The 11259-nt window shown below is 55.7% G+C and overlaps 2 protein-coding genes across 2 annotated transcripts in view; one reads left to right on the forward strand and one right to left on the reverse strand.

The window, feature by feature from the left end:
- Positions 1-3417, reverse strand: part of SF3B2 (splicing factor 3b, subunit 2, 145kDa) — an 18754-nt gene extending 15337 nt beyond the window's left edge. Inside the window, exons 1-5 of the mRNA XM_011942452.1 lie at positions 3234-3417; positions 2645-2728; positions 1731-2212; positions 1529-1575; positions 1144-1221 (exon numbers count right to left, since the gene is read on the reverse strand). Of these exons, the coding sequence (XP_011797842.1) occupies positions 1144-1221; positions 1529-1575; positions 1731-1863 (258 nt within the window). The 5' untranslated portion in view covers positions 1864-2212; positions 2645-2728; positions 3234-3417. The remainder of the gene's footprint in view (positions 1-1143; positions 1222-1528; positions 1576-1730; positions 2213-2644; positions 2729-3233) is intronic.
- Positions 3418-4849: 1432 nt separating this feature from the next.
- The window catches only part of GAL3ST3 (galactose-3-O-sulfotransferase 3), a 7501-nt gene continuing 1091 nt past the window's right edge, over positions 4850-11259 (forward strand). Inside the window, exons 1-3 of the mRNA XM_011942765.1 lie at positions 4850-4884; positions 8372-8608; positions 10565-11259. Coding sequence (XP_011798155.1) covers positions 8484-8608; positions 10565-11259 — 820 coding nt within the window. The 5' untranslated portion in view covers positions 4850-4884; positions 8372-8483. The remainder of the gene's footprint in view (positions 4885-8371; positions 8609-10564) is intronic.

Here is an 11259-nt window from a genome sequence, read left to right on the forward strand (position 1 = left end):
TTTTTTTTTTGAGACAGTCTTGCTGTATCGCCCAGGCTGGAGTGCAGTGGCCTGATCTCAGCTCACTGCAACCTCCGCCTCCTAGGTTCAAGAGATTCTCCTGCCTCAGCCTCCCAAGTAGCTGTGATTACAGACATGTGCCACCACGCCCAGCTAATTTTTGTATTTTTAGTAGAGACAGTTTCACCATGTTGGCCAGGCTGGTTTCAAACTCCTGACCACAGGCGATCCACCCGCCTTGGCCTCCCAAAGTGCTGAGATTACAGACATGAGCCACCATGCCCTGCCTCTTTTTTTTCCCCTATTTTTTTATTTAATTTTATTTTATTGTAAGTTCTGGGGCACATGTGCAGGATGTGCAGGTTTGTTACACTGGTAAATGCGTGCCATAGTGGTTTGCTGCACCTATCAACCCACTGCCTAGGTATTAATTCTGGCATGCATTTGCTATTTTTCCTGACACTCTCCCAGCCCCTGCCCCATCACCCCCCCACACACCTTTTTTTTTTTTTTCAGAGAGGTAAAGTCTCATTCTGTCACCCAGGATGGAGTACATGGAGTACAGTGGCGCAACCAGAGCTCATTGCAGCCTTGAACCTCAGGGTTCAAGCAATCCTTGAGCCTCAGCTTAGAGAGTAGCTGGGACTTTATAGGCATGTGCCGCCGTACCCAGCTAATTTTTAAAAATTTTTTGTAGTAACAAGAGTCTCACTGTGTTGCCCAGGCTAGTCTTGAACCCTGGCTTCAAGAGATCCTCCCATCTAAGCATCCCAAAGTGGTGGGATCACAGGCATGTGCCACTGCACCTGGCCACAAGCTGAATCTTGAATGACAGGTAGAATTTGGAGAAGCAGACAGTGGAAAAGGAGGCAAGTATCAGCATCAAAGAGAGAACTGAAGAGCTCACAATTCTGTCATGGCAGTAGCTCCCTGCCCAATCAGTCAGTTGCATCCCAAGTACACTGCAAGTGAGAGGAAGGGCTACCCTGAACAGATGGAATCTTTTTATTCCCCACTCAGGTCAGGCGAGTAATGTGCAAGGGTGTGACATCTCACACATGCACGCGAACACCGAATCATCATGCTCATGAGCTACAAAAGGATCAGCAGATGGAATCTTAAAAAATGGAAGAACCTCCCTACCTGTGCTGACATGGGAGGTGGAGCGGCTTTGTCCCCATCTTCCCCTCTCAAAACCGGCCGATTCAGCACGATGCCAGTCTGCAAAAGAGAAAGGACTCTAGGTCAGTCCAAAACTAGCTGTTTCACTAATCGATGTTCTCTCCCAATTCATTCAACAAAACGTATCCAGTGCCTGTCTGCCAGCGCTCCGGCTGGGCACTGAGGAGGACCAAGATGGATACAAGAAATTACAACTAAGCTGGCAAAGGCAAGAACAAGCCAAAAAGAGCAAGCCTCCGCCTTGCTGTGCCGAGATAAAGAAAGAATGAAGACCGAGCCGTGATGGGGTATATAAGGTCTCCTGGAGAAGCTCGGCCTATCCTGACGTCCCGCCGCCAACACCTACCTGGCGGGTGTAGGTCTGCAGCCGCTCCACCAGCTCCTCGCGATTACCTGCGAGGCAAAGTACACGATCAATGGAGCAGGCAAGCCCAGCCAGGTCAGACCCCAGCGGCCCGCCTCCGCCCCTCGCGCCCGGGTCTCCCGGGTAACCAGGCTCCGCTTCTCCACAGGCCCGTAAAGTCCCCTCGACTTCCTGTATTCCTCACCCTGGATCGGAGCTCCGATCTCTGCCAACTTGGCCTGAAGCTCCTGGGCAGCCCAGGCGCCATAGTGGCCTGGAGGTGGCGGCGGCGGCAGCTGCAATTCCGCTTTGGGAGGCTCGGGATGCTCGGTCGCCATCTTAGCCGCAGGAAGGCGCGCGACCAACCCGGAAACTCGGGCCGGCCTCCGGGCCCACTTTCCGGAACTTCCGGCGGCGCCGTACGCCACGTCCTCTCTCGTTGGGAGGCGACGCGCACCGAGGCCCAACCGCTGCGGTGCGCTGGGCGACGGGATTCGCCGCAGACGCCCCTTTCTCCAGTGGCCCCTCGGCCGTCTGGTCGCTAGGCCTCCTGGGAGTTGTAGTGCGCAGGTCTCGGTCTCTGCGGGCCCTGCTCCCGGCTACGGCCCAGAAGGCCGGCGGCGGGCCGGAGGGCGGGGCTGCGGGGAGGGCTGGCCCTGCCCGGAGGGAGTGTTTTCTGCGCCTCACCTGCGGGAGCACAGGCTCTCAAGCCTTCCCGCCAGGCTCCCCGTTCAGATCCTCGGACGCTTAAGCTCCCAGGGAGTCCCGAGAGACTCATTTCCCCGGCGGCTCCGCGTTGCGGGCGCCAAGCGGGAGGCTGGAGCCAATGCCCGGGATAAAACAGTGTCTGATTGTCTGCCCGCCCACCCCCGGCCCAGGCCCGGATGAATGGGCTGAAAGGGGATCCGAGCCGGGAGAGGAGCGGGCCCGCCCGGGCTGAGCTCCAGCTGCCGACCTGGGGGAAGGGCGATACTAAAGCCCCCTTTTCCACCTTCCAGGCCGGCTCAAATGTCGTCTTCTCCACTAAGCTTTCTCCCGCTTTCCTTTCCTTTCTTGGAGTTCCCATAATACATTCGAATCTCCACCGTTTGTTAAGTCTTTCTTGCCCTTTCTTCCTACCTGCATCCCAAAAATGTGAGCAGGGACTTGATCTTTTTCAGTCTCGCATCACCTGCCGTTCAAGAGGCGCCCAATAAATGATTACTGGGAAAAACGAACAATGTTTCTGGTGACAATATTTGTGTCTTTTAGTCTCAAAAATAAACTCAGGCCCCTTTTCCCTCAGCCGCACCTGAACTGGGGGCCCACCTTGCCTCCCACTCCCCACCCCAACTCCCCGTGGTCTTTGGGGCAGAGGCAGATACTGGTAGGGATTCTTGCCTGCCTAGCATCCACCTCTCGCTGTCCCACACCATCAATTCAGTTTCTCTCCCCACCTCTGCCACTAGCTCTGCCCTCTCACTAACAGCCAGGCTCACTGTATGTGTTTTCATGTGTATTGGAGTACGGGAATGGGGAGACTTCAGTGAAATGGTCTCATTTTCCCCCAAACATCCCCTTCAGATCTTTTCTCCAGCTCCATTTTGCCAACTGTCCCCTGTGGAGAAGAAGCTGGGAACAGGGAAAAAAAGAATGGGGCACCAGGTCTGGGGAAGGTGAGGTTTAGGAGAGACAGGGAAAAGGACTGGGTTGAGAAAGGTTGGCTCACATCCTAGCACTGGGTGGGAAGTCCTCTTCTTCCTCCCCAAACCTTGACCTTTCCCCTTTGCATCAATATCACTATGGCAGGCTCCTGCTGCCACTCCCAGAGGGGAAGCCAAACCTGGAAAGGACAGTAAGGAAGACAGAACAATGGTGCCCTTCCCTCCAGCTTGTCAGCCCACTCAGGCAGAACCTTTCTAGCCCGAAGGAAGGCTCTTCTGCTCCCTGTAACTGGAGAGCCCAGGGCAGGTCGTCTGAGGCTGAAGGCCTCAAGCGATGTGTACCTGCTAGGGAAGGGGGCGGGGTCTCTGAGGCAGGATAAACTAAAGGCTGATGGTGGAGCCTCATTTTATGACAGCTCTGGGAAACAGGCAAGGTATCAAGATCCTCCTCCGCCCCCGACACAGTGGAGGATTGAGGGGCAGAGAAGGTGACATGCCCAAGGGGCCGAACTGGGGCCACCAGCAGTCCTTCTGACTCTCAGAGTCCCTATTTCCTCCTCCTTAACCGTAACAAGGACCCTCATACAATACTACCTATTTCCTATGTGGACCTAGAAGGGCGTATCCAGCCCCCTCCAGTCCCACCTTTGGATGACTACCCAGCTCCAGGATCCTTGCTTTACCAGGCCCAGAGCAAAATAGAAAGCAGGTGGGCAGGTCAGCCACAGAACTCAATGTGGGGCTCTCAGTGTCTGGCATGGCTTTGAGAGGTGCTGCTGCCCAGCTCCCAGGTGATAGGAACTGAGGACTAAGAAGTTCACATGGATCCTTCGTGTGTATTATCTCTGCTACCTCAGAACAGCTTCCCATTTTAGAGCTGGAAGCAATAGGGCTCAGGGAGTTGCCTCTTGACTTTGGGATTTAAGAGCAAACCAGGATTGAACTTGGGTTCTTTGATGCCTGATGGCAGGTGCCTAGGCAGGGGTCCCAGCCTCACTATAGCTCTGATCAGGAGTGAGTGGGTCTGGAGTCCTAGCGAGGAAGAATGGGTGAGCAGCCAGAAGCTACATCAGAAGGTATGGGGGACACGCTGGAAGGGAAGTGGGTGTGTGGGCACAGATGGGACCAGACAAGGCTGGAGCACTGCTTCTCTGCTGGAGGAGGATAGAGAGGATGTGGGTACATGCAAGTGTACCTGTGTCTCGCTCACCCAGGAGCCCAAGTATGACCGGTGGTGCCCCGGAATACCCAGCAATGCAGGAGTATCCAGACACCTTCCTGGCCTCAGTTTCCCTGTCTGAGTGAGAGAAGGTAGCTGGCCACATTAGTGTCCAACTCTGCAAGGTTGCCAGAGTAAGACAACTGCATCTGAAGATGCCACCCAGAGACTGTTCACGACAGCCAGCGGGCAAGCCGGGGGACCACCCCCCTTCCCGCTTTCTTTCCCCTCCCTTCTCCCCTACTTGCTCGCGGCCTGGCCCCGCCCCTCGCCTTCCTCCGGTGTGCGATGGGGGGCGGGGGGCGGGCAGAGCCGGGAGGAGCGAGCCTAGCGGACGCCGCCACCTGATCCCATCCAGGCGCTGAGAGGCAAGCCACCGGCACTTGGCGCGCAGGGCCCTGGGCACCCTCGGACCCCGTGCAGATTTCAAGACAAGGGTCCAGAGATAGCGGCGGTCGCCCCCAGCCCGGGCAAAAGGCAGAGCCCAGGCGCGCGGCGTGAGTACTGCAGTGGCCGGCCTGGGGTTGGGGGAGTGGGAGTGGACCAGACCGGGATGGGGGCCGAGAGGCGGGCGAGAGAGTATCTTGGGGGCCTAGTGCCTGGAAAGCATGAGGAGGGGGGCGCTCTACCCCTGGAAAGTGGGAGAAGATAGGGTGAGCGGGCCAATCTGGCCTATCCCCTATGGTGACCAGATCCCACTGGCAGGATCCCTGGGGGATGCTGGGATGAAATTGAGGGAGCGGGAGGTATGGTGCGGGTGGGCACTAATGGAGACAGGAGGATGGAGGGAATTCCGAGGCAGGGATGATGCGGGGGTGGATGAGAGAGAGAGGAGGCTGGGGGGCCAGGGGCAGACCTGGTGCAGGCTGGGGGGTGGGGGAGGAGGAAAAAGAGGGAGGTGGAAAGATTTGCTCTCCTGGGCCAGTACTCTGCAGACCCCCTGAAATTACCCTTCAGTAATTTGCAGCTTCCTCTAGAGCACCCTGGGTCAGGATCCCTCAACACTGGGCTGTCCCATCCTTCAAGTCAGGACAGGATGGAGTCTCCGGGCCATCCAGCAGTCAGGGCCAAGTAGTCCAGTCCAGGGCACCCCTTCCTCTGAGTGCATCAGTTTCAGCTCTGGAGCTCAGAGGAGACAGAGGAGAAAGGGCTCCTTTAGGAGGGTGGGTACCCAGGCCCATTTTCAAAGCTCTGGTAGGCTCTACTATTTCTTTGGTTCCCTAGAGAAAAGCAAGCAATTTGCAAGACTGGGCAGCAGCGTGAGGTAGACTGTTCTGACTAAAATTAGCACTGACATTCTGATGAGCCTGGGCGTCCTGACCTGCCTGGGATAGCTGGGAGAACTCTCTCCACGAAGAAGACACCAGGCAGAATGGGGAGTCGTGTGAAGCATCTGAAGGCAGGAGCCAGGGCCACTGCTCTAAAGCTCGGCTCCAGCAGCACCACCATGCACCCCATACCAGCCAGAAAATCAGATGTAAACCCAGCCCAATGACCCCTCCCTGACAGGCACTGCCTTGGCCCCATCTCCAAAACAGGCATCTTGGAGTCAAATTGCCAAGGCAAGGCACGCCTCCCACAATGTCCGAGCAGCACCCTCTCTCAGGACCTGGAATGTTTAGCCTGGCCGAGTGCCTGCCCAGAGGAGACAGGGTTACTGCTTCCAAATACCTGAAGGTCTGTCATGGAGAAAAATGTTCTGTGTGCTCTAGGAGGGCAGCACTACCAAGAGTGCAGAATGGGAGGTGGAAGGGGCAGGCCAAAGCGGGTGCTACCACTGGCAGGGTAATCCAGGCTGTCCCGGAAAGAACCTGAACAGCTGTAAGTTGCTCAGAAATGGACCAGGCTGTATCGGGAGGTGATGAACCCTGTCACTGACAGTGGCCATACAGGTGCTGGTGCCCACCTTCAGGGGCTGGTGTCCAGGGAATTCCTGCACTGAGGATGCCCTGTTCCCTACCCCTAAGCAGGCCTCAGACAGGGGCCTGGCTAGCTCCCCAGAGCTCAGCCATGTGGGAAAGTGGGGAAAGGCCTGGGAGTGGGAGGGGGATACCAGGCCCCTGTCACTCTCTCTGTGAAGCTAGTTGAAGCTCTGCCCTGGGAAAGGCCCCCATAGCTAGGCTTGACTTCCTTGGCTGACTCTGAATCCTCTGAGAAATAGGGTGGTTTCTGCAAGTTTAGCAAAAGTGGATGTAGACTCACCCCTTCCCCTCTTGGGACACTTCTGTCTAATCACCAAGTTCTCTAAGCAGCAGGAATGACAGAGGGAAAAGGTGTATCCTTAGAGGGCCAAGGGCTCTCACTTCCTCCTGCAAGCAACCCCAGCCAGGCCAGGCCAGCCCTTCTCTGCCCCAGCAATCCTTGAAGAAACAGGGAAGGCCTTAGACTTCCTCTGCTGTGCCCTTGGTTGCCCTCTGTGACTGGACCCTTCACCCTTGGCTCTGGCCGGATTAAGTCCGTCTGCAGGCAGGTGGAGGGAAGCAGCGATAAGGCCTAGAGAGAAGGGGAGGCATAAGCAGGACATCTTTCCACCCAAACAGGTTTAAATGTAATCCAGGATTAAGGCAGTGGGGTCAAGAAGAGAGACTGGAAGCCAAGCCCAGGGCTCCTGGAAAAGGTGATGATCAAAAGGGTTTTCACATTACCTCACCTCTCCTGGGACCCAGGTGTCCTAGTTCCACATGCACATGCCCATCAAGTTCCAGGCTCCCCCTCCCCCATGGAGAAGGATATGTGTGAGGGCTGAAGCTGAACTTGAACCTGGAGACTAAGGCCCCACCCTAGCTTGGGGACAGGCATCACTGCTGAAGCGGACTTTCCACAGAAGTTGCCCAGGATTGGGCTGCCCTTAAGCCAAGGCATTCCTGTGGGGAAAGGAGACTTGTGCGAGACCAAGCCCTCCTCCCTTCTCTCACTCCTGGGCTTACCTGGGATGGAAGCTCACCTTCTCCTGGAGATCCTCAGTAGGGCAACAAGCAGGAGCCACCTCTTACCCGACCCACACCCCCGCCCAGGCTGCCATCCCATTGCTTTGGTCAGGCACTTTTCCCTGCAGAGTCAGCTGATGGGGCTGCCTGGGTTTCAGGTGTCTGGGGGTGGAATCCATATAGGGCTCCAGAATTTCAAGACTTTCCTTTCCCTCATGAATTTCTCAGTCTTGGGCCCTCAGGTCAGGAGCCCAGCTAGGAGCACTCAGGACTCAGAAGCATGCAGAATTGCCAGAGTCTAGGGCAAGGTTGGGGAAATCAGTTCTCTACAGAAATAGCATATACAGTGCCTAAGAGCATGGACTTCGGAGCCAGAAACAGCAGGTATGAATCTCATTTCTACTGTTACCAGCTGTGTAGCTATGGACAAGTGATACCACCATCTCTCAGAGCCTCAGTTTCCTTATCTGTACAGTGGGAATAATATGTATGTCAGGGCTGTGGTGAGGACTAAATGGGAATAAGTATGTAATAATATAGTACATAGAGTAAGCCTGCAGTATCGACTCAAAGCCATATCGATCCAAGGAGGTGAAGGCCTGATCAGTGTTTCTGAGAAGCTCGGCTTCTCTGGGGAGTCAGGACAAACCCTGGGCTACAGCAATTGTGCAAGGAGTCCTGGAGGAGAGGAAACTTTGAGTTGAGACCTCTTTGTTCTGAGCTAAGCCCTGGCGCTGAAGCCACTCCACTGGGGAGACATGTACAAATGACCATGAGACAAAGACGAGTTAGGAGGAGGCAGAGAGACAGAGACAGGGCTGAGGGGTGGGAGTGGCTACGGCCTGAAGGGCTGGCTACACCCCAGACCATGTAATTCCACCCAAGACTAGGTTATCTGGAGCAGTGAGGAGATAGGGTCTTGGTAGCAGGAGGTAGGAATCTGATCTGCCCTGGCCTCTCTGCTCACCCCACCTCTTGGAGCTCTTGCATCAGACCTGCTGGGGCCCAGAGCCCATCTCCTCTGCCCACTGCAAACCCATCTGCCTTCTTCTGCCAGGCTTCTCGGGAACACTGGCCCTGCTACCAGAGCCACAGGATCCCCCATGAGTGCCTGTGGAGGGAGTCCTGGATAGCGAGACCCTGGCTGGTCCAGGGGTGGGTACTCTGCCATGCCACCCATCCTCCAGCGCCTGCAGCAGGCCACCAAGATGATGAGCCGACGGAAAATCCTGCTGCTGGTGCTAGGGTGCAGCACCGTAAGCCTTCTCATCCACCAGGGGGCGCAGCTCAGCTGGTAAGGGGGCGTGGCCTCGGCGAGGGGGCGGGGCCCCAGGGGGCCAGAGCTCCCCTCCCAGTTCTTCCACCTGCCAGAAGAGTCCTGCTAGGCTTGGCTCTTTCCCTCTATTCTGAACGTGCTTTCCCTTTAGGGCCACACAGCCTCCCTGGACAGGGACTGCTCTTCAATGAAAGGGTTGAGTGACTTGCTCAAAGTTACAGAATCAGTTAGCTGAGATCCGAATCCAGCTCAACTCCTTCCCACAGCATGCAGCTAAGCATCTCCGCAGTGGAAACAACTTCGCACGACTTCCCTAGTGCTGGGCAAGGCCAAGTCCCCTCACTTCTCTGAGCCCCAGTTTTCGCATCTATTAAGTGAGACATGGGGCCGGGCGCGGTGGCTCAAGCCTGTAATCCCAGCACTTTGGGAGGCCGAGACGGGTGGATCACGAGGTCAGGAGATCGAGACCATCCTGGCTAACACGGTGAAACCCCGTCTCTACTAAAAAAAAAAAAAAAAAAAAATTAGCTGGGTGAGTTGGCAGGCGCCTGCAGTCCCAGCTACTCGGGAGGCTGAGGCAGGAGAATGGCGTAAACCCGGGAGGCGGAGCTTGCAGCGAGCTGAGATCCGGCCACTGTACTCCAGCCCGGGCGACAGAGCCAGACTCCGTCTCAAAAAATAAATAAACAAATAAAATAAAGTGAGACATGATGTGTGTGACGCAGCCAGTCACCCTCATACAGGATACCATGTGATTCATGGGAACCCCGACCCTATTCTGACTCACTGTGTGAGCCCAACAAATCCCTGCACCTCTTTGGGGACTTGATGTCCCCATTTTCTACACTGTCTGCTCCTGAGAATGATGTGAATGGGCCCAGCCCCCCCTTGCCAGATAATTTGCTGGTTTGAAATCCCAAACACCCATATTTTAAGAATGAAGCAACAGAAATGAAAGCTTCACGAGGGCTATGATTATTGTTTTGTATATTACTGTATTTCTTGAGCCTAGCATAACCTGGCACATAGTGGAGACCCAAAAAATATTTGATGACTGAATGAATGAGGCTTTAGAGGCCATAAGAAAAACATAACAATGGTTGCTGCAGAGCCCAGTGCCAACCATCTACAAAGTGAGGAGCCAGTTAAAAAGTAAAAATGAGAAAGAACAAAAGGATTTAGTAACCATGTGAGTTGTCTCTAGACTTTGTGTAAGTGATCGTTCTCCTTTTGGCCCTCAGTTTCTACATATACAAAGTGGGATTCCTCAAAGATCTCCAGGGGTCTTTGTCCTTTATTTATTTCTGCATAAACAAATTATCTTAAAGCTTAGCAGCTGGAAACACAAACATCTGTTATTGTGGGTCACGAAGCCAGGTGCAGCTTACTGGGAACTTCTGGACCAAGGTCTTTCATGGAGTTGCAACCAAGGTGTTTGCTGGTGATGCAGTCTCATCTGAAGGCTTGATTGGAAGTGAGCAGCTTCCAAGCTCACTCACGTGATTTTGACAGGCTTCAGGTCTTGAAGCGGGCTGATGGACTGAGGGCCTTAGGTCCTTGTGGGCTTTTCCCACTTAGTGGTAGCTCCCTATAGGGCTGCCCACTATATGGCAGCTTGCTTCCCCCAGCATCTGTCATCCCGTATTGAGTGAAAGACACAAAGATACCAGCCAGTCACTTTCTATGATGAAATTTAAGAAGTGGCATCCCATCATTTCTGCCCTCTTCTCTTTAGATGCACTGATAAGTCCAGCCTAACACAGGCGAGGGGAATACTCAAGGGCGTGAATACCAGGAGGCTAGCAGGTATCATAGGGGGCATCTTAGAGGTTACCCAGCACTGCCCTCGACCTTTCCATGAGTGCAGACTAGGCAGGCTGCGCCATGGGGCATCCCACAGTCCTTGGGTAAGGCCAAGGGTCAAGCGGCAGCCCCCTCACACCCTCCTCTCTGCACACCCCCTGGGCCTGGCAGGTACCCCAAGCTGTTCCCCCTGAGCTGCCCTCCTCTGCGGAACTCGCCGCCGCGCCCCAAGCACATGACTGTGGCCTTCCTGAAGACTCACAAGACTGCAGGCACGACGGTGCAGAACATCCTGTTCCGCTTCGCCGAGCGCCACAACCTGACGGTGGCCCTGCCGCACCCGAGCTGCGAGCACCAGTTCTGCTACCCGCGCAACTTCTCGGCGCACTTCGTGCACCCGGCCACGCGGCCGCCGCACGTGCTGGCCAGCCACCTGCGCTTCGACCGTGCGGAGCTGGAGCGCCTCATGCCGCCTGGCACCGTCTATGTCACCATCCTTCGCGAACCGGCCGCCATGTTCGAGTCGCTCTTCAGTTACTACAACCAATACTGCCCGGCCTTCCGGCGTGTGCCCAACGCCTCGCTCGAGGCCTTCCTGCGCACGCCCGAGGCCTACTACCGCGCCGGCGAGCACTTCGCCATGTTCGCACACAACACGCTGGCCTACGACCTGGGCGGCGACAATGAGCGCAGCCCGCGCGACGATGCCGCCTACCTGGCGGGCCTCATCCGCCAGGTGGAGGAGGTTTTCTCGCTCGTCATGATCGCCGAGTACTTCGACGAGTCGCTAGTCCTGCTGCGGCGCCTGCTGGCATGGGACCTGGACGACGTGCTCTACGCCAAGCTCAACGCGCGCGCCGCCAGCT

Source organism: Colobus angolensis, unplaced genomic scaffold (genome assembly GCF_000951035.1).
Source record: "Colobus angolensis palliatus isolate OR3802 unplaced genomic scaffold, Cang.pa_1.0 Scaffold21, whole genome shotgun sequence".
Classification (NCBI taxonomy): Eukaryota; Metazoa; Chordata; class Mammalia; order Primates; family Cercopithecidae; genus Colobus; species Colobus angolensis.